Source organism: Hippocampus zosterae, chromosome 2 (genome assembly GCF_025434085.1).
Source record: "Hippocampus zosterae strain Florida chromosome 2, ASM2543408v3, whole genome shotgun sequence".
Taxonomy (NCBI): Eukaryota; Metazoa; Chordata; class Actinopteri; order Syngnathiformes; family Syngnathidae; genus Hippocampus; species Hippocampus zosterae.
In genome coordinates this window covers 26321245-26346648 of record NC_067452.1, presented here as the reverse complement: position 1 = coordinate 26346648, position 25404 = coordinate 26321245, and the positions used below count along the sequence as shown (strand labels likewise).

Sequence of the window (25404 nt, the reverse complement as noted above, 5' to 3'; positions counted from 1 at the left end):
TCCACACTAATAAGTCTCGAATACCCTGCATACCTGTATTCACACCATTTTTGAAAGGTTAACATTTCTTGTAGGACAGAGCATCTAATTAGCACTTTTAACGGTCGCCAGTCCCCAGCAGCTAGTCTGACTGTCCAAACCTCCTCACCACATATGAAAACGTTCATTCTGAGTTGGAGAGAAGGACTTTATTTTTTTTCTCCGAGCTCAGATGAACCAAAATCGAATGCCCCTCCTACTGCCGCAGTCCCGACAAATGCTGGGGTGTAAGAATTCCTGGGGAGACAGATGGTAGTGCACAGGACACTACAAACAAAAAAGCTCCAACCTTCACAGATCAAGCGGGGAGAGTCGGGGGCCCCCACCAAGCGCTGGAGAGCACCGCGCCACTCGTATGTTGCCGAGTTGCATAAACAAACAGCAACAGCTGCTTCGGTGCCTCCGCCCCCCACCTCCTTCTCCCCTTCTACCCCTGAGGACCTTTGCCCGTTAAAGTTTAGTCTCACTGCTAATAAGACACTCTGGGCCCTTAATTGTGAATGGCACCAGCAAAAGGCTTCATCTCGCCTTCATGCACTGGCGCCATCAATGGCAACACACTTGTGGGCGGGGCACAGGCAGAATGCTTGCATATGTATAAGATCTAATTAATCATATTCCGGCTAATTGCTTAAAAGCAGGAGGAGCATTAAGACTTGTAAACATATGAGAGCACATGTTTACTGATGGGTACATTATTCCTTATGCTAATGCGCGGTGTTCTCGTGCTCTCTAACGCAGGACGGGCAGGATACGAATGACAAAGAGGAACCTGCCAAAGAAGCTGACTGGGGGCCACACACTGCAGATGATTTTATAAGTTAACACAAGTGGTGGAGCAGAAGGAGCCGCGGTGCTTGAACAGGATTCGCCGGCCATTGAGATCGGGAACGGCGGCAGCATGGTAATGTGGGGATTGGGACAGCAAGGCATTCGGCCGCCCCATCTGCTCACGTTTACATCCAGCTGGTAGATCAGGTGAGCGTGCTGGCTGATGACATCAAATTTAGCCCGAGGCTGTCATCTTGTCTCATGAGACAAGGGAACACAGCGTGTGAAGTGATTTTTTTTTAGCATATTTTTTCTGTTAAATTTTCCAACACCAAGTTTTCATTTTGGTTTGCAGATCTGCAGGTTCTATATGACAACCTAGATATTTTTTTCAAGGACGTTCCTATAATATTGTGTGGTGAATATCTACAGTTTTTGTCATTTATAAGATAAAATATGCCCTGCGGTTGGCTGGCAAACTGTTCATTCGGATCAGTGGCTCAGATGAATGGATACAATTAAATAAATATCTCAAAATTTTCATCGTCCATTTTATTTGATTTTCAGCTAAATGTTCAATGTGTTGTAAAGGTCGGAAGGTGAGTTTCGCCTGGATCAAAAAGTTGAATCCCATCCCACGTTCAGAAATTATTTCTCTTATTTTTCATCACAGAAGCAAAACATTTAGTTTACTGTATATATGACTCTATTCCACATTGTGGATCTAAACAATAATTTTTCTGCTTCTATTTCATCATGTCCTATATTTCTTTGACTAATTTAGCATTTTATTTACATAATCATGTCTCAAAATGAGCTAAATTAGATATTCACTGCTATAAATTAACATCCATTATCATAGAATGAATGAATGAATATCATAGGCAGTGTTTCATCCTCACAAGAGGAAACACATCCATTGTCATGAGACAAAATAGTAATAATTTATATTACTGTAGAAAATTCTGATCTATATGTGGTGTAAATGTTGCTTCTGTTTATATGCAATTTGTTTGTGTATGTGTGTGTGTGTGTGTGTGTGTGTGTGTGTGTGTGTGTGTGTGTGGGCGCGCGTGTGTGCATATGTGTCACCAGAACAACATAAAGACCAGGAGCAAAGTTAAGGAGCTGATAAAAATTTCCAAATTGGAAATTAACACAATCACTGGATCGTGAACACAAGGCTGCAAAATCATATCAAGGAAGGCCATCAAAAAACCATTTAGGGCCTCAATTAAAGTTATTACCATTAAAGGAGTCGCATCTTCAAAATGCCATGAAAAATTAATAATGATTGCCAATCAGAAAAAAAATGATCTCTCTTCTCAGAGGATCACAGCACATTACAGATAAGATGGAGGTTGTGTGTGTGGCTATGTATCTGTGTGTATGTGTGTGTGCGTGTGTGTGTGCGTGTAAGGGTGTATTGGTGGGGTAGCGGGAGTCTTGATGTAAGGAGAAGAACTAGCTAACCTGATCCCTCGCAGGCTTGTGCGTGGCCATATGTCGCTCGAGCTGAGTGCGGTAGGCGAACGTGTAGCTGCACAGCGGGCAGGCGAAGTTCTCCTCATTCTTCTCATGGCGGTACTTGATGTGCTCCTTCAGTGATGTCAAGCGCTTGTAGCCCCGGTCGCAGTAGGGGCAGGTCAACAGTTGGGCGAAGGCATCTGGCGTTCCAGGTGGCAGGTCTGCATGGGTGACGGAGGAGTAGGAGGGGAAAGGGGGTTGAAAGGGAAAGGAAAGCGGGCCAAAAGGTCAGCCAATCAATGGCAGCTAATGGGCGGCTTGCCCAGAGTGGTATGGGAGGTATCTACGCAATCTGCTGCACATGAGAGTCACTGTGTTGGGCTGGCACACACACGCACGTGCACAGAAGGCCTTGCAGTGTAACAGAGTACAAATACTTTGTTACTTCAGTAGAATTTCCACCTACATATTTTACTTTGTAATTTATATTACGGACAACTGACAAAAAAAGGTCTGCACTTTTACTTCGATTCATTTCCCTATCCATCTTCCTTCCTTGTTCCTACAAAATAAAATCCCAACAAAGTGTTTGTTGACAAACTGCCTGAAGCGTGGAGCACAAAGCAGAAAAACAAAAGTCGTCCCTGTCGTGACACAATACATTTTGATCGAAATGAAGATATAAACACCTGCTGCTGACACTGCTGCTGAAGCAACATCTCCAGCAGATGGAAATTATGACAGTGATGAAAAACCGAGGTATCCATTACCAGGATCATGTTGCACACATGTGGGCATTTGAAGAGGAATGGTTTTCATACATCGGATTAGTTGCCTGTTATGCCACTGAAGTGTAATTTGGAATTCCCTCTCTATTCCTGTAGGTGGCCTTAGAATGTCCACCTGGCGTCAGTGACACGATTCTATTCTATATTTGCTGGTCAGGGAGAATTCAGTTTCAGCAATGTGTGCAATCCTATAATAAGGTAAAGTGGCTGTTGTCGTCCATCACCAACAGCGCTGGTCAAGATCTCCTTTTTAGGACTGAAGTAAACTAGTAGATTGAAAACCGCAGCTGGTGCACAAAGCCATGACATCAGCTCCTTGCCAGGTATAAAAGATACGGGCCTGACAGGGGTTGGGGGGCTTTTTTACATCCATGCCTTGGGCCACTCAACTTTTTGGAAAGACTTCACTCTGACATTGGTTGAATAAAATCTTTTCACAATCAGCCGTGGTCCCTGAAGTGCTCATTCGTCGGGAAACAGCCACCGATCACCGAGTGTTTTTTGAAGACCAGCGAAGCAGCAAGAACCATATACCACACCACTTATTTGTGTTCAAAAATTCCCATCCCACCTGGTAGGTTAGACCAATTTCTATTTAATCTATCCATCCACTTTCTAATCCGCTTATCCTCACGAGAGTTACGGGCATGCTGGAGCCTATCCCATCTGTCTTCGAGCAGTAGACGGGGGACACCCTGAATCGGTTGCCAGCCAATCGCAGGGCCCACAGAGACGGACAACCATCCCCAATCACACTCACACCTAGGGACAATTTAGAGTGTTCCATTAAGAAGGCCGGAGCAGGAATCGAACCCTGGACCCTCTGCATTGTGAGGCAGACGTGCTAACCAGTTGATCACTGTGCCGCACTCTTTTTAATCCATTGTCGTCAAAACTTCACTGTTCCTTTCGTTAACATGAGCTTGTTTAGATATCCAATAAACTTGATGGCCAAGTTACAGTGACACACGGATCTTTAACTATACCACGAAAGTAAGCTCAATAAATAAAAACGAAATCAATAAAAACATCGACAAGTACAGTATATACATATTTAATTTTACTTCAAATACTCTAGTACATTTAATACCATAGAATTACTTTTGAAATTTAGGAATTTGAAATTTAGGAAATGTCAGCTATTTTCTTTTACTCAAATGATATTACACAAAACGGCTTTAACTCCTAACTTCGAAGTTATTTTTTGTTCAGAGACTTAAGACTACATACATACACACACACACACACACATAGACGCGCACACACACGCTCACGCGTGTGAGCACAGCAGCGTGACAGGATGGCATTTTCCTCACTGCTGTCACTTCTTAAAATCTTTCTCACTCATATGCTTGCCATGTCTGCAGCTTGACCCCACTCCCTCAATCCTCAACCTCGTCCGCCTGCTGGGACCTTCAGAGGTGAACTATCTGGTTTCTGCCCAGCTGTTGCTTTAGACTGTAGGTAAACACTGTGGCATCCGGCAAATCTGTGGGACCAACAGCTGTCTGCTCATGTCGGGCAAGAGAGCTGTTGCAGCTTCTAAGAGATGAACTTTTTTTCCCCCCTTTTTCCCAAGCACACAAGCTAGGAGGAAAATTGCACAGGCACCATCCTATATCAATTTGGATATGAACCCTGTGAATTCTGTACTGGACATTCCATTTTTTTCCTCCCCAAAACATTTTACGCGTATCAACGCAAATGTAATAAAACTATGTACGAAAAACATATTGTTGACATCAAATGTTACCCATTGCTTCTATCATGGTGACGAATTGAAATCCATACAATTTACCTTAAATTAAACTGGTTGTAGACTACATGTAACATTTTTTAATGTTGGATACAACATGACATTTGTTATCCATTTTGGGAAAAGGGAGCAATTGAATGTAATATTCAAAAGAGGCATCTGATGACTTAGAACATCGCAATGGAGCAAATAAATGGCTTAATGTTGATTTTGAGAATAAACTGCAGACCGTGAAGAATAATATTTTAATTAATTAATTAAGTGGAAGCTCCTTCTGCTTGCTCTAGAACCACTCAGCTATAGTAAGCAAAGTTTTGCATTGTGGAAATAAACTGGAAATTGAAGGGCTAAAAAATAAAAATCAAAGGATGTTTTATCCTAGTAAATGGGCATTAGTTCAAAAAATGGCCACCAGCAAGTTAAAAAGGTCATAGAATACAACAAGGCCTGCGTCTTAAAACAACTTTAAAAATTCCTTACCGTTTTCCTCTGGACCCGCTGCCTCCGGCGTCCCGAGTCGGGACAGCTCCTCGGGGGCTTCTGGGTAGATGATAGCGGTATCGCCTCGCTGGAGATACTCAGCGATGCTCACCACGTGGCTGTCGCTGTCGCCACGCTTTCTCTTGGCAAAAAAGTCCTCGAACTCTGAAGTGCAATTGATGCTCTTGACTAAAGGGGAGAAGGGATAAGAAACGATAATACATACGATTGATTTTTTTTTTTCCCAGATAAATGTCCTACGCAAAGATTTGGGGAATATCTTGCTCCGAGTGCGAGGAGACACAAAAAGAACAGAGCAAAGCTTCAGAGAAAGTATGTCTAAATTATGGGCTCTGCATGTCTGCACTACTAAAAATAAGAATTGTCGCCGAATCCAACTTCAAATCATAGATCGAGCAGTGACAGAAAAACTTTAGCGAGTTCAATCACTCGTGACTGCCAAAACACACACGGATGCGTACACTCCTGAATTCAGCAGTAGCAGAGCATAGATGGCACGTTTAAGATCAGAGTTGTTGGTTCGAGCCAAAGCAAAATTCATTACAGCGGTGGAGGGTGTTGCCAAGATGACCAACCTCACGAAGAAATTGGCGACCCCCATTAGTCCTCATCTGAGTGACATCTCACTGAGAATCGATTGTGGCTAATAAGCCTTTTGGATGGCAAATCAAGGTGAGCTTTTAAGCGCCATTTGTGACAACTTCATTGGCCAATTTGTAAAAGGTCAAGGTAGCAAATATTTGGTTATTGGGAGAAAAAACAGCAAATGTCATCGGTGCCAATGAATCCCTTTTTGCAGCCACTATTGCATTATTGACGGTGTTCATTAGACTTGTCTTTCTAAGCTAATTGATGGAATTGCGCTTCCGCTGATTAAAACTGGGTTGTTATTCATGAAAATTAAGAATGCATTTTAACCCATCCCAGGAGGATATTATCAACTTCAGAACAACAAATACGTGTCATCTTTTCAAAAAGACATTAAAAAAAATTGCTCCCCCTATTTTATTATATCCTGCAGCCTAAACTATGTTGTGTAGGTTCATAGACACGAGAAAGAGAGTTCAATAGTAGAAGACAATGAGCAAGAGTCAGACTCACCTGTACCATTTCCTGCTATTTGCAAAGTGGCATCAGGGCCCAAAGTGTCGAAATCTTTTATTTCATCTGCACAGAAGAGTGTGGCAAGAGGAGTGGGGTTTGTGGAGGAAATGGACAAAGGGGGAGGAGTGAGTGCAAGCCAACAAAGATGAGACGTACGTAAAAAGGCACCGCTGTGCATGGCAGCGCATCACCGCTTTGCTTATCATGCGCAATGAATACTCTCACGCGGGCCAGACAGTGACTTATTTACCTTTAACATGACAACGAGCTACAATTAAACACAATATCCACCTGAGCAATTGTTGCACTTCAGCCAACATGCGGCTCGAATTTATTACGCCTTGACTGTGATGCCGCCGCACTCCTCCACACGCACATTATGCTTCCTTCATCGCATGTGAACATTTTCATCCAAAGCTGTTACACACAGTCGTGCGTGCACACTACACACACTAAAAATAACACACCCCTGCACCACAAGTGAAGAGTTGTGTTTAACGCATTTCCGTCGCTCGTTCCTGTCAAGAGATGTGTCCAATCTGATTGCACTCCGTTTCTACTGTTCAAAGATTAAAGATTCTTCAGGTTAATGACCTTGCAGTCAGCCAGTGAGGTGCTGGCACAGGTGAGATTGTTGTCAACACGGGGACAAGCTCGTAAGCAGCGTTTCCGCATTGGTTTCTGCCCACAATTAAATAAGCATGCTTCCAGGAACATGGAGGCCATGTTTTGTGCCTTGTTTTTACTGGGTGTCAAGAGGCGGCACCATCCGATGTCACTCGGCATGTCCCAGGAAGAGGTGGAGCAAGTTACGCTGATCATAATGTTTCCTGCACAAAAGCCTGAAGTAAAATTACTTTTTGTATTTTTAGCTAACAATGGACGTGATGGCAGTGTAGTCTGTGAGCCCCCCTCCCAGACCCACCCCTCACTCTCTGGCTTCAATACTTTTTTAATTTCTTTTTTTTTTGGTTGCACGTCTGCCAAGTGGTATCGGAACCGCAGCTTGAGAATAAACGGCTTTTTAGTCGCATAAATCATGAGCAACAGATTGAAATATACCCATACAGCTCAGATTTCAGCACATGTGTGTGTCCTCACAAGCCATGTTTGCTTTGGCTAATCAAATTTGGCTGCATTCTTTTGCCCTGACGCAAGGGGATGACCAGTGGGATTTACTGGTCCTCCTCTCTGCCCTGTTAGTGTTTACCTTGGAAAACATGTGTTATCTGCGGTCTGAAGGCGAGACCAGTGCTTCCAGCAGGAGGCTGGTCCACCTCTGGCACTGGGCAATGTGTCACTGCGGTGAGCCAGCAAAGAGGGGAGTCCACTCAGAAAGTGAGTGTTTATGTCCTGACATGGCAGCCAACACTTTTATATGGCATAGCTGTCACTAGACATGCGTGTGGGCCACAAAAATGTGAGGCTGTAGATCACGGGCTAGCCAGAGGTGCGTTGCGTCAGCGTTAAATCACCGAAGGCCTACATCTTGCGGAAGACCGAGACTATCATCATACTGCACTGATGCTGTTTGTTGTGAAAACATTCCTATCTTAATGAATATTCTTCATTCTGCCTCGGAGATTTGGGACACATTTAATGCAGTGGTGTTGTATGAAGTAAAAAAAAAAGGATTCAAAGAGTAGCAATGTAGATTCTTTCCCATAATTTGCATGCACTTGTTCACAATGGAGCACCATCCAGCCAAATAACAGTCTGAAATTTGGACATGACAAGATGTGGGGGAGGTGCTTTTATTCAACAACAGAAACTTCTGCAATTACATGTTGGGTGACAATGGAAATATGGCGCAGTGTTAGATTGCTGACTCAAACGCAGGTGATTTATGTTCAAATGCCTGTCAGTGACTATGATGTCATGCTTTCCAGAAGACTGACTTCCAGCCACACTGTGGGATGGAGGAATGTCAAGGACAAGGCCAGATATAAGGCTCTGATTGTCTTCTGGAATCTCAGGAGCTTCCTGTCTTGCATGAAGTCATTGTCAAAGTGCATTCAAAGCAAAGAAAGTTTTTTTTTTCCTCCATCGCTTAAGCAATATTTCTGTGAAGTGAAACTCTCCAAGAAGGCCACATTCAGTCTTCCAGAGGCTCAGTTTGAAGCTCCTGATAGGACTCCAAATCAGCAGGACCGTGTTGTGTGCGTGCATGTGTGTGTGTGTGTGTGTGTGTGTGTGTGTGTGTGTGCGTGTGTGCGTGCGTGCGTGTGTGTGTGTGGGGGGGGGGCTCCTAGCTTATCTCAGGACTCAGTTATGTGTTGAGGTATCTGCGCAGACAGTCAGGCACCGGCAAAGTAAGTGTAGGCTGGGAAACACAGCAGCCACAAGATTGGGAGCAAGACTCTAATGAACTTGACTTGCTCTCCCAAATATGTCAGACACTTTATCACGGCAGAAGCAGATTATGTGGGAATTGCAACATGGCTGATTTACAGACATTATGGCACCGCGGGTCTTTATCAAATAAACAATTACCGTATGCAACGACAGCTTGTTTATCCTTTATCTTGATTTATTTACCCAACTGTCTTCTTCCCTCAATCCCTGAAGGATATGAACTGTTATTTAGGCTTTTTACCTCCCCTAATAAATGTGCCACCTCCCCACCTCCAGTATTAAAATTTAAGCCCGCTGAACGTTCCTGGGTTCTTGGGTGCCGTGCATGGCTAGTTCATTAGCAGAAATGAATAGCAAAGCCAAGCTCATTTAAAAAGGAGCTGTCTTACATGACTTCTCGCCGCACTCTGTTCCTGTCACTCGCTTCCAAGAATCATTGACTCTTATTATACATGTAAATGGCTATCATAAAAATAAAAATTTCATTTAAGATTGCTAATGACTTTTTTCAGCAGTCTGGCTTCCTTTAATAGTTCTACCCTGCCCCCTAATTAAAAGTATTTATCTTTCAAGCATCCGTGACTGGCGCCCCGGCAATCAGCGCCGTTCAACAAAAGAGCATCAGTCAAGTTTGGGTGAGGCGGGGGGAGTTAAGAGGGGGGGGGGGGGTCATCTGGGAGGAGCCACAACATGATACGCTTATGTTAAAATGGCATTAGGTGAAAGAATTAAAATTCAGGGATAAAAATGCAATTTCAGTATGGTCAAAATGTAAAGAACACAATAATTTTTAGAGAAACCTGAAGTAAATGCATGTTATTTGCTTTAGTGGGCTACAAAATGGGTGTGATGGGTCAGATATCGGCCCCCGGCTTTGAATAGGACACCTACGACTTCGATAGCTAATGCACTACAAAATTCAGAGTGAGGTTCTGAATGTTCTGAATGGCTTTGATATAGCATTTTATTGTCAATCCTCCTTGAGGACATGAATGTCTTAGCCCAACTTTACCAACCAAAATGATTTCCAGCGCTTGTCAGCCAGGGGAGTGCCACGGAGGCCTTGCCATCAGACCTGGCTCCAGCCTTGTTTGCTCGACACTTGGCTGCATTTGTTTAAGTCTACACGAGCACCAGATGGGAGGGGTTTACCGTATAAGATGATACCACAAGCGGCAGCATGTGCACATAAAGAATCTGCCAGTCAGATTAGTGAGGTTCAGTGACGAATGGCTCACCTGAACACCATACATGTGGCGGGCTCAAAGGGAACCGCAATTCTGCAGGAGCCTCCAACTGGTGTCAGGTGTCCAAATTTTAATTAAAAAAAGGAGCAACATGGCTTTGGGAGCCCAGTGTGACGCTCGCTTCTGTAGCTCCCGCCTCGTGGGGTATCACCCAATGGGATGATGACATCAGCTGACACTCACCGGTACCATCCACTGATGCACTCAGCATGTCGCTGTCGGGCCAGATGTGCTCCACTCCACTGTCCCGCATTTCGTCGTCCTCCTCCTCTTTGGTGGGCAGCCCGTGGCTCTCGGCGCACGGTGAGGCGTCCGCGTTGACGAGGCTGGCCGGGCTACCGGTGCCGTTGATCAGCGGGTCTTCCTCGGACACCTGCAGCTTGTCGTCCTCCTCTGTCTCCGAGCTGGTCTCCACCACATTCTCGTAGTTGAGAGCTGTGAATGCGAGGACATTTTTGGATTAGTGGGTGGGGCCACTGCTTCCTGAGACATAAACTGCCACTGCTGCAGAAACACATTCTTTCTAGATGGATTTCAACATCTTTTGGAAGCTATTGAGGTTCCGAATTGTTGTTTGGCCCAAGTCATCGGTTACACCCCAATTACAGCACTGGAATCTGCGACTGAACCACAGCTACGGGCAGACAGCTGCCAGTGTGATGTCGGCCAAAATAGCCGCTAATTTCTAGTCCCGCTCACATGCCTGACATGCCAGTATGCTGCACCTTTCATGGCGGCTCTGCGCCTTAGCGTCGCTGTCACATTTCAGATGCTTAACATAGCACAAGCGGCACAACGAAGTCACGTCGACTTCGGCCGCCTTGATTACTCGTTACATGCAGCCAGCCATGAACATAAACACAATACAGTACATGTTTCCTAACGTAAATGGGCTGAGACACGACAAGCCTCAAGGCTCAAGACTTCACTGAAAAGACACACATACGCACACACACACACACACACACACAGCTAAATTGTTGGGAGCGCCATATAAGAGAAAGGGACAATACTCAATGGTGACTGATAATAACAACATGTAATCAGAGACAAAAATGGAGGGAAAATTAACTGTTGAAAACAAGACTGCGACTGAAAATGAAAACTGGCCTGGACAAAAATAATGGTAGCAGAATTTTGTAGTCAAACCTTTTGAAGATTTGACAGTTCTAATGTGACTTGCGAGGTATTTCAATCCAATTGAATTTATCTGACGCTAAAACATGCCGTCAGTCAAGGGTGCCTTTATTTTTTATCAAAAGCCTGTTTCATTCTTTCATATTCCCCCTCCCCCCCCATAAATCTGTTTAAACATAAACAAACTGCTGGAATTTCATTTGTTAATTTCAAGACATTTCAGTCTGTGAATACTTTTTTCACTTTCAAGTTATTTCAGTTTCCCATTGTGTGGTCGTCTTAAACCCAAAGTACCCAGAAATCCTGCCGGTATGGTTGGCACCTCTGAAAGAGCCTTGACTTCACTCAATAACGGCATTCATGGAAATTAGTCACCACCAACGGTAGGTTTTGGTGAAGGTGGACAACCGGGGGAAACGTTCAGTGGTCTGATTCAGTCACGCAGAGGCACCATGTTGTGTTGGACTTCTCGCATTTTGAGGGCTTTAATAAATCTATAAGAGGCTGCGTCTTCCCACGGTGAAGCCCGTGCATGACACTTGTGTTCACGTTCTACATATGAAAGGCTAAACCTCCCACAGCCCCCTCCAGGCACGTATGACTGGCTGGTCCACACTTGCCTGCATCGAACAACTGCACAACAGGTGCAAATTAAAATGAAAACGGGGCTTTGAGGCGGGGTCGGGGTGCAGGCGTCTGGGATTGCGGTGACCTGCTTCGAATACCAATCGGTGGAGGAAAGAAAACCCTTTCAAGAGGTGTGATCACAAGGGTTTAGGCAAGTTCAGACTTAGTAATGCTGCTTGTGATGACAAAAAGGGCAACGGTGACCTGCTCGGGAGGGAGATGGGGCGAGTTGCGGGGGATTGGAGCCGGGGGGAGGAGGCTGGCCTGGTCAGGGTTCTCCTGGGTGGTCCAAATCTACCTTGGCATAGTTGATACTGAGCCTTTACCGCATGCACACTGCCCCAAAACAACACTATTATATTTGAGGAATGCAACAGTTCATAATGGAATTCACCAGCCAACATCTCCGGCAGAGTTTTTTGGTGAGAACAAAAGGCTCAATCAGCTTGCCGCTCTGGACCCCATCTACAGATGCAGATTCAATGACAGCCAGTGAATGACGTGATCTCAGGGCGGTGGATAGGTTATAAAGGTTGTGAAGGGGCTATTGTGTGCAATGAGGGAGCATCTCTTTGTTGCACAACTGACTTTCTACTCCCACGTGAGGAAGGTGCGGCACCGCCCACCTTCCACACAACAAACTTTCACAGCGGAGAAGAAAAGTGGTGCTTTCATTCATTTTTGTCACCACTTTGTGTCTGCTGCTGCATGGGGGCGGCCAACTGTCTTGTGAAACTACAGCCAATGCCATCTTCCCCGAGAGTCAGCTGTCTGTTGGCGTCAAGGGAGCTTGTCAAGGCACGACATGCGCCACTAACGTGCAGAAAGACGCCTTTGTTAAGGTGCCACTGCTGACGAGCGCTCATCCACCGCCATTGTGCGGTGCAACAAAGTAATTCTAACCTAGGAACATTTCGCAGGCCGTCATTTTGTCAACCTCTTCATCATCCTTTTGTGGCGTAGGCGAGCAAGGAAGACAATGATGTTTACTTCTCTGCTAGCTCATCTTACCTTGGTGTTAAAACATCATTTGGGCTGCATAAAGTGTTACCCGCATCCTTCTGCCACTCATCCAGTTGACGTGTAACCGTTAGCTTTGAGGTTGGTGTGTCTGACATCGGGGCTTTAACAAGACCGCTATTAGTGGCTCTTTTGTACGTGGAGTGGTGCTGCTTTATTGATTCGGGCAGTGACAGTGACAGTGACAGTTTCTTTCGTTGTTCTCATTCTTTAATAAAGGTGGATAAAGGGAGAGAAGAAAAGGCATCAAATACAAGTGGAGCTCCTTTTGAACAAAAGGACTGCAGGTTTGAACGAGAACACACGGCGACACTAATCAACAGGCAGCATCGCAGTGGGATGACTTTGTGCACACACTCCATGACAGTTGTGGTGCCACCAGCCAGCTGCGTTCAAAGATTCGTCGCTGGCAGGAATCTGCAACCATCAACACTTTAGCGTATCGGTTTGACCATAAAGAGTTAGAAAGCAGTGAAGAGTTAGAGAGCAACTTTTTTGAAAGCCAAAGTTCAGCAAGCTTCATCGTCAGGTGAGCGCTTTCCTCCCAGGCGTTCAGAGTTCAGAGGTGCCGCACCTGCACTCTGCAGCGCTAACAATGATAATCACATTCATTTAAGCTTCCCAAGGTGCCGTCAAGTGCCGCAAGGAGACTGCATTTCCTGCTCTGGAGCCAGCCGAAGAGAGAGAGAGTGAGAGAGCGCTTCCTTCTCATGGGGCGGTGGTAAGAGGTGATGGCCGCGAGGTGGAATGACTAACACCCACGCTGTAATGCTAACCCCGGCTGACTCTTTAGCCGAGTGTCGAGGCTTAGCTTCGGGTGACACACTTGGCCTCCTACGCCGATAATGAGCCCGGACATTCTCCCTATTGGACCGTAACTGCTAGCGCTCGCTGGCTGTCTCATGAATGTGAGCCAAGCGGATCACCTGGATAGCTAAGAGCGAGATGTGGGGGGCGGGTGTAGTGTGGCATTAGTCAGTCCTGGTGTGTGGGGGGAGGGCACCAAGGTGGAGGCAAGGTCGCTGCCTCGTGGCTACGACTGGCAGAAGTGGATTTTTGCTATGACCTTTTGTCTGCCACAGTTCTTTGGCTACTTCTCACTCGGCTGTGCTATAAAGCAAATACAGTCAAATAAATAAAGAAATTTAAAAGAGAGACACTGCAACCTGGCGGGAGTAAAACACCAGATAAAGAAAAAAAGATGCCAAACTTTCTCAGATTACAATTTAGAGAAAAAGGAATTTTGAAGTCACAGACATAAGTGAGCGTTTGAATGTTTGGTGTTATCTGGTCTGGGAATGAGGGCACGATGGAGCACGGGGGCCACAAGAGGACCAAGTCGGTGAAAGGAGGGAGGTCGTGGGCAAACAAAGACCCTGAAAAGAGACAGCGAGAGTAACGGGAGGAACGAAGAGGTGGGGCGGTGGCGTGCAATGAATGGTGAAAACGCAGTGGAGTGTAAATGCAACCTGGGAGCGTGTGTGAATATGTGCGTGTGTGTCTACGTGAGAGAGTGTTCATCAAGACAAGGAAAGTAGCATCGCTGAAAAGTAAAGTCAATTCAATTTAGAAACCTTATAGAACTTTGAGGTAAAAGCGGCAAAAAAAGTAATTGCAATGGTTTCTTTCAGCATTTCTTCATGATGCGTCTGAACCCATTCAGTAGCAAAACAACATTTACATAAAATAACAGTCTAGATGGTAAAACTGGTCCGAAAGAAAGGCACCAGTGACTAATTCCATTAAAGATCCATTAATGTGCCAAGCAACAGGCGGGGGGGGGGGGTGTTTTGGGCAGTGGTGTGTGTGTGTGTGTGTGTGTGTGTGTGTGTGTGTGTGTGTGTGTATATATATATATATATTCATTTGTGTGTGTGTGTGTGTGTGCGCTCGCACGGAGGGGGATGAGGGGTGGGGGGGATAAGGACCAAGGTTTGCTAAACAGCTCAGTGGTACCACCTTTGCTTCAACCAACCATCTGTGACCCGTCTTCCACAACTACAATCAACCCCCCTTCGTCTAACCCCCCCCTCCATATCAACCATCACCCCCACCTCCACAACACCGCACGCCTACTGACACCCCCCCCCACAACACCCCCCAACAGCACACATGAACCCCTTACCTCCTCCCTCACTTCATGGATGTTCCAGCCTCAAACAAATGTCCCCCCAACCCATTTCCAGCCCCACCTCCTCGTCGTGCTGGTCACACAACGAAAAGAATAAAAAAAGACGGAGGCACAAAAGCTTCCCTGGCTGCCCTCAGGACCCCAGGCCTGCAGAGAGGAGGAGGAAAAGGGGAAGGCTTGGCGAGGTGGGGGGTTCATGAGCCTGTCAAACCTTTTTTTCCTGCTCAGGTAAGATTCACTTCACCTCCTGACTGTACTATTACATGCATCGAGCAACAACACGAGGGGTTTCAAATTAGAAAATTTAATTTATTTGATAATTTCCCAGAATAATTAGAGTTAATGTGGGTTAATTAATATGCAAATCTCTCAGCAGATGTTCGTCGGGGAGGCCAAGAAAAAACAGCCCCCGTCTACCTTCGCCTAGCCGCCTTAATGGCCCATAATTACTGTAACTAAGCAAATGTACACATGGCAAGAAAACAACAACCAGATTCACATGAAAGGACGCAAGTGTCATTTTTGTTGCCACAATAAAAGACCCGTTTTACTCATTTACTCATCATCAGTACAACGCATGCATTGCTGTCACGGAAAGAGAAACGCACGTTGACATCATGGTGTTTACAGCAAGAAATGTTACACAAGTTTGAAAGTGCAAGCTGTTGACTAGCAGTGGGAATGTTTTTTATAATCCATACAGTCCATGTATTTCAAAGACACACACACACATCTCAGGCCTGACGTGGCAACACGAAGACTAGCTTTCAAAATAGACGCTTATAAAAACATACACTGTGGTGGCGGAATCTGCCGACATGGATGCGGATCAGGTTGAGGGGGTGCCAAATTGATGGACACCACCTTGTTGTCATGTTTAGTATGAAACCTGTGTTTGTGTGTGTGTGTGTGTGTGTGTGTGTGTGTGTGTGTGTGTGTGCGCGCGCCCCAGGAGAGCTGGTGTAGCCTTGCAGCACTTTCAGCCACCCTGATAACACATCTGCTTCAACTGTATGTTTATGAATCATGCTTATCTATGCGCCGATTGCTACGACGCGCCAGTGTGCCAGCGTGCACATGTGAGAGTGGGTCTTCCTGTGCGTGTGTGTGTGTGTGTGTGTCGGTGATTTTCTGTATTTACTCGGAAAGTGAGCAATGAGCCAATGACAAAAGGGAAGCATCTCAAGGAACTTCCAACCAGAGACATAAAAAGAAAAATCACTGTCCATGTGAGATGTTTTTTTTAAATGTTTTTCTAGGAATCAATTGCAAGGGACATTTGCACTTTACATACCAAAGCTTCCCACCTTTCCTTTGAAAAAAATAAAACTGAACCTCGATGAAGACTTTTCAAACTGTAACATACATTTCTCAAAGGAGACTCAGAGCAGGCTGAGAGTACTGTCACTCGCCACGTTAAGTGTGCTTGCAAAATCAAATATAATGTTTTCTAAAAATAAAAATGCTCAATATTGGTTGAAATTGGATGAGGTATAAATTTAACAATTTCTGGATGGTTTTGGTGATGTGTGCACCATCATTTACTCCATATCTTTTTCAGGAATTCATTAGGTTGTGTTTTTGGCCAAAATGTTGTGATCAAGAGATTTATATGTATGGATTGTTTGCTTATTGATTTATTATTTTACAAAATATTAATGAAACTTTCCAATCCTAGTGCCTGCTCTGTATAGAAAATACTCTACAAAAATAAATAACATGCAAGCATATGCAAATACGAACCTAAGAAATCATTGTGAAATTAATTTTTGCTAAGACTGATTAGAAGCTTTAATAACTCTATGCACAGTGTTGCAGCAATCCGATATTATAAATATATTAGGCTCCCTGTAAAATTAATTATAAAGCTGTGGTTACATATTGCACTGCCAGGACAGATTACTGTACTTTTTTGTTCCAGCAGAACCTGGACAGTACAGTAATTACTGGCTCACAGCAGCATTTGATGTGCTGTTCCTTCACCAGTATCACACAATATAAGACAAAAAAAAAATATTTTTCTCACACATTTAATGTACGACACATCCATTTTGGAAGAATGAATAGTGACTTTGATTTCATCTTTGCCAAAATCAAGCAAATGCAAGGTGGAATGTACAATTGTGCGTAAAGCAACCATGAATTAAAATCTCATTTGAGGTTGAGCAAGGCATGTACGATGCCCAGTTTACAGGTCGGATTCTCACTGTGAGGGAAAACCGTTAATATGTGCAACCATCCTTCGACTTTTTTCTCCCCTCAGACACAAAAACTGTTGATCTGGTTTGATCTGACCAAGGCTGCATTCCTTTCTGACGCTCCAAGGCCACCACTTATCTGTGCATAAATACAACCTGAATACTAAAAACAGTGTTCTATGTACGTACAACCTGTTGGTTATAGGTGAGTGAGCGAACTGAAAAATTGTAGATGACGGGGCAGTGAAGACCACTTGGGACATTATACTAGTTATCAGGTTCATCAGTGCATTGTGTGCTTGTGTGTGTGTGTGTGTGTGTTGTGGAGGACAGGTAGTCAAGCCGAGATCCCAGACGGACCAAAGACATCAGAAAGAATCAACCAATTGGCGGGGGTGGGGAGCAAGGTTCCAGGTGAGGGGCCACATGAGGGTAGCAGGATCTTCTGTTTCCTCTCTAGATTGACTGAGCCAAACTGGCGGCCCAGGGCCTCATTCACATGCTAATGAGAGTGTAAAATCACATCTGTTACTCTCACATACACACACACACACACACACACACGCACACACACACACACTCTTCACCAATCTCCAAATTAGTTGTCCAGCAACTAGACTGAATTTTTAGCAATAGACCAATATTAGCCGCAGAACAACGCTTAAATAACGACAGATGCATCTCCATGTACACATCATATACACTGGAGGGATATATATATATATATATATATATATATATATATATATATATATATATATATATTTTAACAATGCAAACTAGATTGATTTTTACTGCAATTTGCTGCTTTAATAAAACTACTGTTTGTACGCGCTAGCGGCAGGGTGCGCCAGGTGCAGGCCGACGGCGATGTGACATGACTTAACCTCTCTCGCCATCTCGGTTAACGGCATAAAGAAGCAGTGCCAATGCACGGGCCCCAGAGCCTACAATGTGTGAGTGGGAGGAAACAAGCGGAGCTTTTTCCTTTCTCTTTTCCCAATGATGAATCTATCATTCCTTTGTAGCTGCAGGAAGGCCCAAAGTACACTTTTAATGACACTGTGGCATGACGCAGGAGGTAGGACACCTGGAGCGCTTTGAGCCCACCTTAATAAGACAGCCAGCATGTTTAAGGTTGTGACCCCAAACATGTGCTGTTTGATCACATCAGACCTGAACATCCCACTTTCTGACAACATTCTCAAACTACAAGAACAGTTCCCACAATGGACGTTTAACCCTTTGTGAGGTGCCCTTTGTGCATATGTAGTCATTGTTATCGTACGTTCCAGTCTGGTGTCAAAGTCTGAGAAGCTGCTTGCTCAGATGAGCGTTTACATAACTGAGCAGCTGCACTGGTGTGATGTGCGGCAAAACAAACGCTCTCTCTCTCTTTCTCTCTCTCTCTCGCTCTCTCTTGCTCTGTCATGTACGCAGCTACCTGCCAGTGTTCCTGTCGATCCTGCTGTTTTTGATCAGCGGATTGAAAGTGGCGCTCAGGTACTCGGGTGACGGTGAGGTGCTAATTAGCTTGGCAGGCTAATTGACGTGTAGATTACATCGCTGAACAAATATTCAGGCTTATTTGTTCTTGCCGCTCTTCAGTCCCTCGGCCCTAATGAACAATTTACCTGCCAAGTTAAAGGAGGCGTTTGCATGAACCAAAAGGGTTGCGCTTACACTTTCATTGCCACATGCGGAGCGAGCATCGCTGGGATTCCAGGGCGCAAGGAAGCATGTTTTTCCAAACCCTGAAGGAGAGGATGAAGTGCATGCATAATTCCAGAGGGAAAACAAGTCAGTAATGAAAGAGCATGCCGTTAAGAGCACGGCTATGCTTCCAGTGTCCCACCACCTTCACACACTAAAATGCTATTTCCTTTGTCTTCGGGATACTATTATCAGTAGAGCATGTGAACAACCATGTTTCCCCCTCCTGCATCCGTTCTTTAACAGCGACGATTGCACAACATCATTCGCCTAAGCTTTCATCAGTGCACTAATCACACCTGCTGGTCAAATTGGGATGACGAACCAGAAAGGTGGAGGCCATTGGCGGGATAGATGAATGTCCCATTTTGCTGACTCTCGCTTCACTGCTGGATGACTTGTGATGTCCCACTGCAACTTTTGGAGGATTCATGGCAGCATCTGGTGCTCTTTCCTCTCTTTATGAACCCCGCCACAATTTGACTTTGGCTCCAGGTTGTTGGAAGCCAATTTGTAGCAGTGGACAGGCACGAAGCAGGTGCTTCGTCTCAACTGGCAGGTAAACAAGCTCAATGAGAGCTGGCACTTTTACTTCCCGGAACTGGATTTGACCCCTATGATCCAAAGGGACAGAAAACCTGTGACCCTCACCTTCAGCTTGATTCTCCCATCTATCATTTTCCTATCATCGTGTGTATTTAATGTACCAAATAAAGAAATCTGGTAGGATGTGAGCCCAGCACTCAGTCAAAGTTGTAGACTCCAAACATTGGAGTCTGGGCGAGACAGGAAGCCTGAGCTGACCAGTTTTAATCTTTTTTCTCTTGGTCTCCCTGGACAAAATGCCGCGAGTGAAGGCATCTATTTAAGCACATACCTGATAAGGAAACATGCATGAAGGAAAATTACCTCCCTCAATCCCAGCATGGTGAAGACCCACTCATCTTTTGAAGACCAGATTCAGTCCCTTTCATCCCAGCGAATCGGGCTTCCAACGGTGATTAACACCTTAAAATGGGTCATTACGGAGGGCAACAGAGATGGATCACTCCGCCTTTGCAATCAAATCCTTCTGTGTTCTGACCTGGGGGATGGCAGCAGTTTGAGTTTCCTTTTTGCACATCATCAGAGAAATCAGGAAGAATAAAACAAACAGTGCCCCGGGCAAGCACAATATACGATGCTAGCAAAATTAGCCCAAATACCACTGGACAAACAACTCTTTTAGAGTTCCTAGGCTTTTTCTTTACTGCACGAGAAGTAAATAGTGCACCAGGGGATCACTTTCCCTTTCCTTCCTCATCTCATTTTTCCCCTGCCACTGTTTGTTGTTTCAGGTAGTGCAAACAGAGCATCTCACCGTAACGTTCACATTTGTTGACTTGACCCCGACCACAGGAGACCCTTAGACATCCAGAGGTGAAATTTGACAAGACTTTGAAACCCCTCCCTTCCCTGAGCTCCAATAAAAATAAGCTGTTGCATAACTACTCAGTCTCCATGGTAACAGCCAGCTAATTGATCCTCGGGGGTTGGCTGACGTGGAGGGATTGAATTTATGAATATGACCTGCTCCAACATGCCCCTTTCCTCGTTCATCCTTTCTCTGTCAGGTTTGACAGAACCCACCGACAAGAGCCAATCAGCCTTTACACCTTCACTTGCTCTCTTAAGGTGCCCACTGCCACCTCACCACTTTGCCTCGTGCCTGTCCACTGCTACAAATTGGCTTCCAACAGAAATATGAGGTGTCACAGACCCATGAGAAGGATGGAGAATTGAAGTCAGCCCAGGAATCATGTGACAAAGTGAGACAATCAGCCTGCCATTAGCTCTGGCAGCAAAGTCACAACTTCGGCTCACATCAACATTACCTTTTTTTTTTTTTCACTCCCGGGTACAAGGCATCTTCATCACATGACAGGCATAACAGTCCCAATTAGACAAATTTTATTATGCTGGCCAATTGTCACTGTGCATCACAACAGTGGATGTATTGTACAAAAAGTTGACATTTTTGACTTTCTACCCAATAATATAACAATCTGCAGCAGAGACATAGTCAATGTTGGAACACTTGAAGCTTACTGCCCAGAAACAGAATATTGTGAAAACAGGCAACTGGCCCTCACAGCTGCTTCCTTTTGGGATTTCTTGAGTTGCAACCCTGTAACTCCGCCCCTTTTCTTGCCAGACAGGAAGCACACTTCAACCATGGAACTGTGAAGCAGTCGTGACATGGCACCTTCCAGACATCCAGAGTGGCGCTCCCTCAGGGGGAACGTCATCAGATGAGGCCGTGGACCACTTCTCCTCCCCTTTTCGTCCCACGGTCGCTCCCTTAAGAGTCTTACAAAGGTCATCTTGAAGTCTGTTTTGAAACCATCTTGAGCAAGTTTAACCTTCTCGTCTGCGGACATGCTGAACCGACACACTGACAGACACTCAGTGCCTGTGATGACATTTCGGCGTGCAGAAGCTTTCGCAAGGATGACAATTGGTGAGGAGGCTGGCGCTGAGAGGGCCACCCATGCCTCATTGGCCATACTTAATGTCATTATACATCGCACATAGATACAACGTCACCGCCGGACACCCAACCAGTGTGACAGTTTCTCTTAAAAAGGCAGCCTCCTATTCGATTAGCAATGCTCAATTAACGACAATTTAGACGGCAAAGAGGAAGTCGGACCTGAGAGGAGATCAGGTGGCTCGGCGGTGGCGTCGTGCTGAGTCTGTGCGCGGGAGATAAGAGCGGTGTGCATGCAGTCGGCCCGAGGCCCATTGCAGAGCGTGTGTGAGTGGGGGAGGACATGTGCTTGCACAAAGATTTGTGTGTGTATTGGCGTGGACAACACACGAGAAAGGTGCTTGACGGCGTGAAGCGACTTATCTCTCATTACGACAAACAGGACAGGAAGATGCTCTCTTCCAAACAATTAGAGGACACGGTGGTGTGGTGGACACGACGCCTGCATGCTCGTTCAAACAGCTAAGGAGCCGCTCATACTTTTCCACCATGACACATGTGATTAGCATGAGGTTTCTTCAGAATCGCAGGATTAAGAATTGGGAAACCTGACGTGTACTTACAGCCAAACACAATGAAGCAACTCTGGCCCCCCAGAGTGAATTCAGCAAGAATGATGATGAAATGGGAGTAAAGGTGGCTTGAAGGAGGTTAAAGAAAGTGACAACACATGAAACAGAACCAAAGCTGCTCTTTTGTCCTCCGCGTGCACCCGTGCGCGAGCTTAGGAGCAGCCAGGTTGACTTTCACTTTGCATGTCGCCGCGCATCAACGTGTCGGCTGAATGGCTGAAAGGCAAATGTCGAGTGACAGGCCCTGGAGAGCTCGCTGCCCTGGATGTTGGCGCTCGCCCTTGATGGCGGCGAGAAGAAGATAAATATGTTTGTGGCCAAAGAGGAAGAGAGAAAAGAGGATTTGGCGGCACCGGAGTGTGTCTGACAGCTTGAAGGGCTGGAACGGCGTGCAAGCCGACACCTTGGTGGCTCCCGAGTGGATACAGGAGCCTTGTTCAAGAGGAGGAGCAGGAATACATAGTTTTGTAGCCAGTGTGTTTGTATTTGTTGTGTCACACCTTCCTGCTGATGCTCTATGTTCCCTATGGGGTAAACGGAACCGCGCACACAGAGACACTTCCAGGTACAAGTCCCCACTGATGCTTCCAACAACTTTCAGCTGATGCAATAAAATACTTAATGATGTGCTCACGCTCTACTTGGAGTGTGGAGCTGCCAGGAGGGGAAGGAGCTGCGCTACTCATTCCTCTGGCCGGCCCATAGTGGTCAACGAGGGAGGGATGATGTTTGTAAGTGAAAGTAAATCAATCAATAAAGACAAGACCCGGAACCAACTACATGGGTCGAAGCCTGCTGTGTTTGCAGATCTTTCCACCAGGAAGGCATTTTCTCATGTGGACCATTTGCGCAGTCACCACGACAACAATTGGACATGAATGCCATTAGTGCATTTAAAATGCGCCCTGTTCCACTGCGCCTCACGCCAAGCTGAAATGCATTGTGTCGGTGAACCGCTTGAATTTGATAAAATGTGGTGGCGATTAGTTCTAATCAAGTCCCAATGAATTAAATCACAACAAGTGGAGTGGAGGTAACAAATTGAGTTTTCTGCAGCACCATTGTGATTCAAAAGCAAACCTGCTGCGCTCATTCATGATGTTTTACTTCCTCTCCAACACCATCCAAAACAATGAGGCACTCGCCCTCTTAAGTCACTGGATGACACCTAACCTGCCCTCTTACCTGCCCCCACCCTCGACTGCACAGACAAGAGAAAGGATGAGAGGAGAGGACTTCTCAAGGATGAGTTCTTGGGTTTTAAACAAACATGACCCTCCAGGTTCCTTCAGGGGAGAAGTGGACAAAGCCACGGCTGAGTGGCAGAGAAAGCAAAGAGCCCTCAGAGATGGCGATAACTCCTTGCCTTTTGTTTAAGCATAGGTGTGATGGTGGTGGCAAGGGGGAAATCGGGGGGTAGGCCTCGATGAAGTACCATCCAACACCACTTAAAGCTGCACCCTTGTCACTAAAAATAGCTACTGTTACTTCCAAGGAGGGTGAGTTCGGAAAATAAAGCCTGCGGGTGACAGTACCAATGCATGCATGGACAGCGAGTCAAAACAGTGTTGGAGTTTTGACACCAGAAACCAAAACTTTGTGCGACTGTGTGCGTAAGTGTTGAACATCTTATCTGGCGCTCAGGGACGTCTGTTGGAAACTCAGCTCAGGATTGCACCACTTCCTGACATTCCGTGATGGAGAGGAGAGTGAGGGAGGGCAAAAGGAAGTAGGGGGAGGGATGGCCATGTTGAGTTCTTCCAATAAGGAATTATGACACAGATCATAAATATACTCAAGCTTATAAATATTTGAGCATGGCTACTCCTCTTGCTTAATGTGCTATACAGCACTAATTAAGCTGCCATCTGATAGATGCCACAGTGTAATGATGGGGTGGTGGGATGGGGGTCTGCTCGGTACGGGAGGGAGCGACGGGCGGAGAGGCGACTGATGTGATTTGGCTGTGGTGACGAGCATCGGTGGCTGGGGACAGAAATGTCATCCATATTGCTAGCTTTTAAAAAAATGAGCTGCTACTTCAATTAAAAGTGCTTGCTCTGGGGGCGACCTAAGAGAAGACCCCGCAACCCCCGCAAATCTGACACAGTCTCAGTAGAATGATACCACCTGTCTGATGTCCAACTTTAATTGGTGGTCTAACTTTCCACCACATGGTGGGAACTCCTCTCTTGACCCGACATCCCGCCAGTCAAAGATTCTAATTCAAGCCATTTATTTTGGAGGGTGATGACAGCTGCCAACAATAGGCATAAAGAGAGGAAAGGCGGCCTCTTCGTCACACTCTTATTAAAAAGAAAAAAAGTCTATGCTGAGAAGTCGAGTCTTTGCGACGCACCGCCGAGTGAACCGGTTGATTCTTGTGAGACCTGAGACTGACTTTTCCCCTCTAGTTCAGCATGCAAACTCATTGTCCAGTGAACCTGAGAGGTCGGCGTTGAACCACCGAGACAGCGCTGGAGACGTCCCGACTCAATGATTCTGCCGTAACCAAATGATTGATGCAGATTAATTATGTAATAGTGGTTCTGACCACTTGCCACAAAATGATTGTCACTCTCAACTAGATGGGGGCAGGGGCAAAAGTCAGGCTTGTTCAGGTACTTTATTCAATTAATGCGCTGTGGAGTTGCGCTAGAAGCATAATTTCACACACATACACACACATCCACAGATGGCTGACCCAACACACTCATGTTGCTGAGCAAACACGCATGCCAAGTAGCCATGAGCCTAATGAGCCCATTATTGTATTTACCTTTGATAAGGGAACTACGCTTGTCGATAAGAGCCAGATAACTTGGAGTATAAAGCATGGACGGCGCCAAGTGTACATGGAGCTTCACAATTCAAAAATCAAGTCAAAATATGCAAAATCCAAAGCGATTTATTGTCGGCAGGGCAGAATGCGAGTCACAGGGGGGTGACCTGAAGGTTCAAGATCACGAGTGAGTTCTTTGACTTCTTAGGACGCCTGGGAGGGGATGTTTTGAATCAATGCGCGAGCTAAGCAATCTGACCGTTTCTGGCGTTTGCGAAGGTATTCACTGCATCAATCCGGCGTACTTGCCATACATGCAATGTTCCGCCCCCCTTCGTCCTCCTGCATGCGACCTGAGATGGGCCCCCAGCAGAATTGAGGGTAATTTTGCGCTCACATGCCACAGCGTCGACGGCGGTGCTTTTTTGAGGTGAGAGAAAGTGACAGCGCCGACTCTCCAGGGCAAAGCTTCCCAGTCGAGTGTATCGGCATAGTGAAAATCACTTATGAATAGTCATTAAGCCTTCGTTACTGAGCGCCTGCGAGCCCGCCACTTCCTGCCTGCCGTACTCGCAAGGTGCATCATTTAATTGCCCAATGATCCCCCAATCTATGACTGCACATCACATGTCAAGACGCAGCCTCAGTCAGCCCTTGGCCTCCACA

The 25404-nt window shown here is 45.7% G+C and overlaps 1 protein-coding gene across 3 annotated transcripts in view; it reads right to left on the bottom strand.

The window, feature by feature from the left end:
- Positions 1 to 25404, bottom strand: part of zeb2b (zinc finger E-box binding homeobox 2b) — a 55308-nt gene that overhangs the window by 7988 nt on the left and 21916 nt on the right. For 2 of the 3 annotated variants that reach the window (XM_052057837.1, XM_052057839.1), the window contains exons 2-5: positions 10212 to 10466; positions 6424 to 6489; positions 5302 to 5490; positions 2284 to 2498 (exon numbers count right to left, since the gene is read on the bottom strand). In XM_052057837.1, coding sequence (XP_051913797.1) covers positions 2284 to 2498; positions 5302 to 5490; positions 6424 to 6489; positions 10212 to 10466 — 725 coding nt within the window. The remainder of the gene's footprint in view (positions 1 to 2283; positions 2499 to 5301; positions 5491 to 6423; positions 6490 to 10211; positions 10467 to 25404) is intronic. The other variant, XM_052057838.1, reaches the window with a different exon arrangement.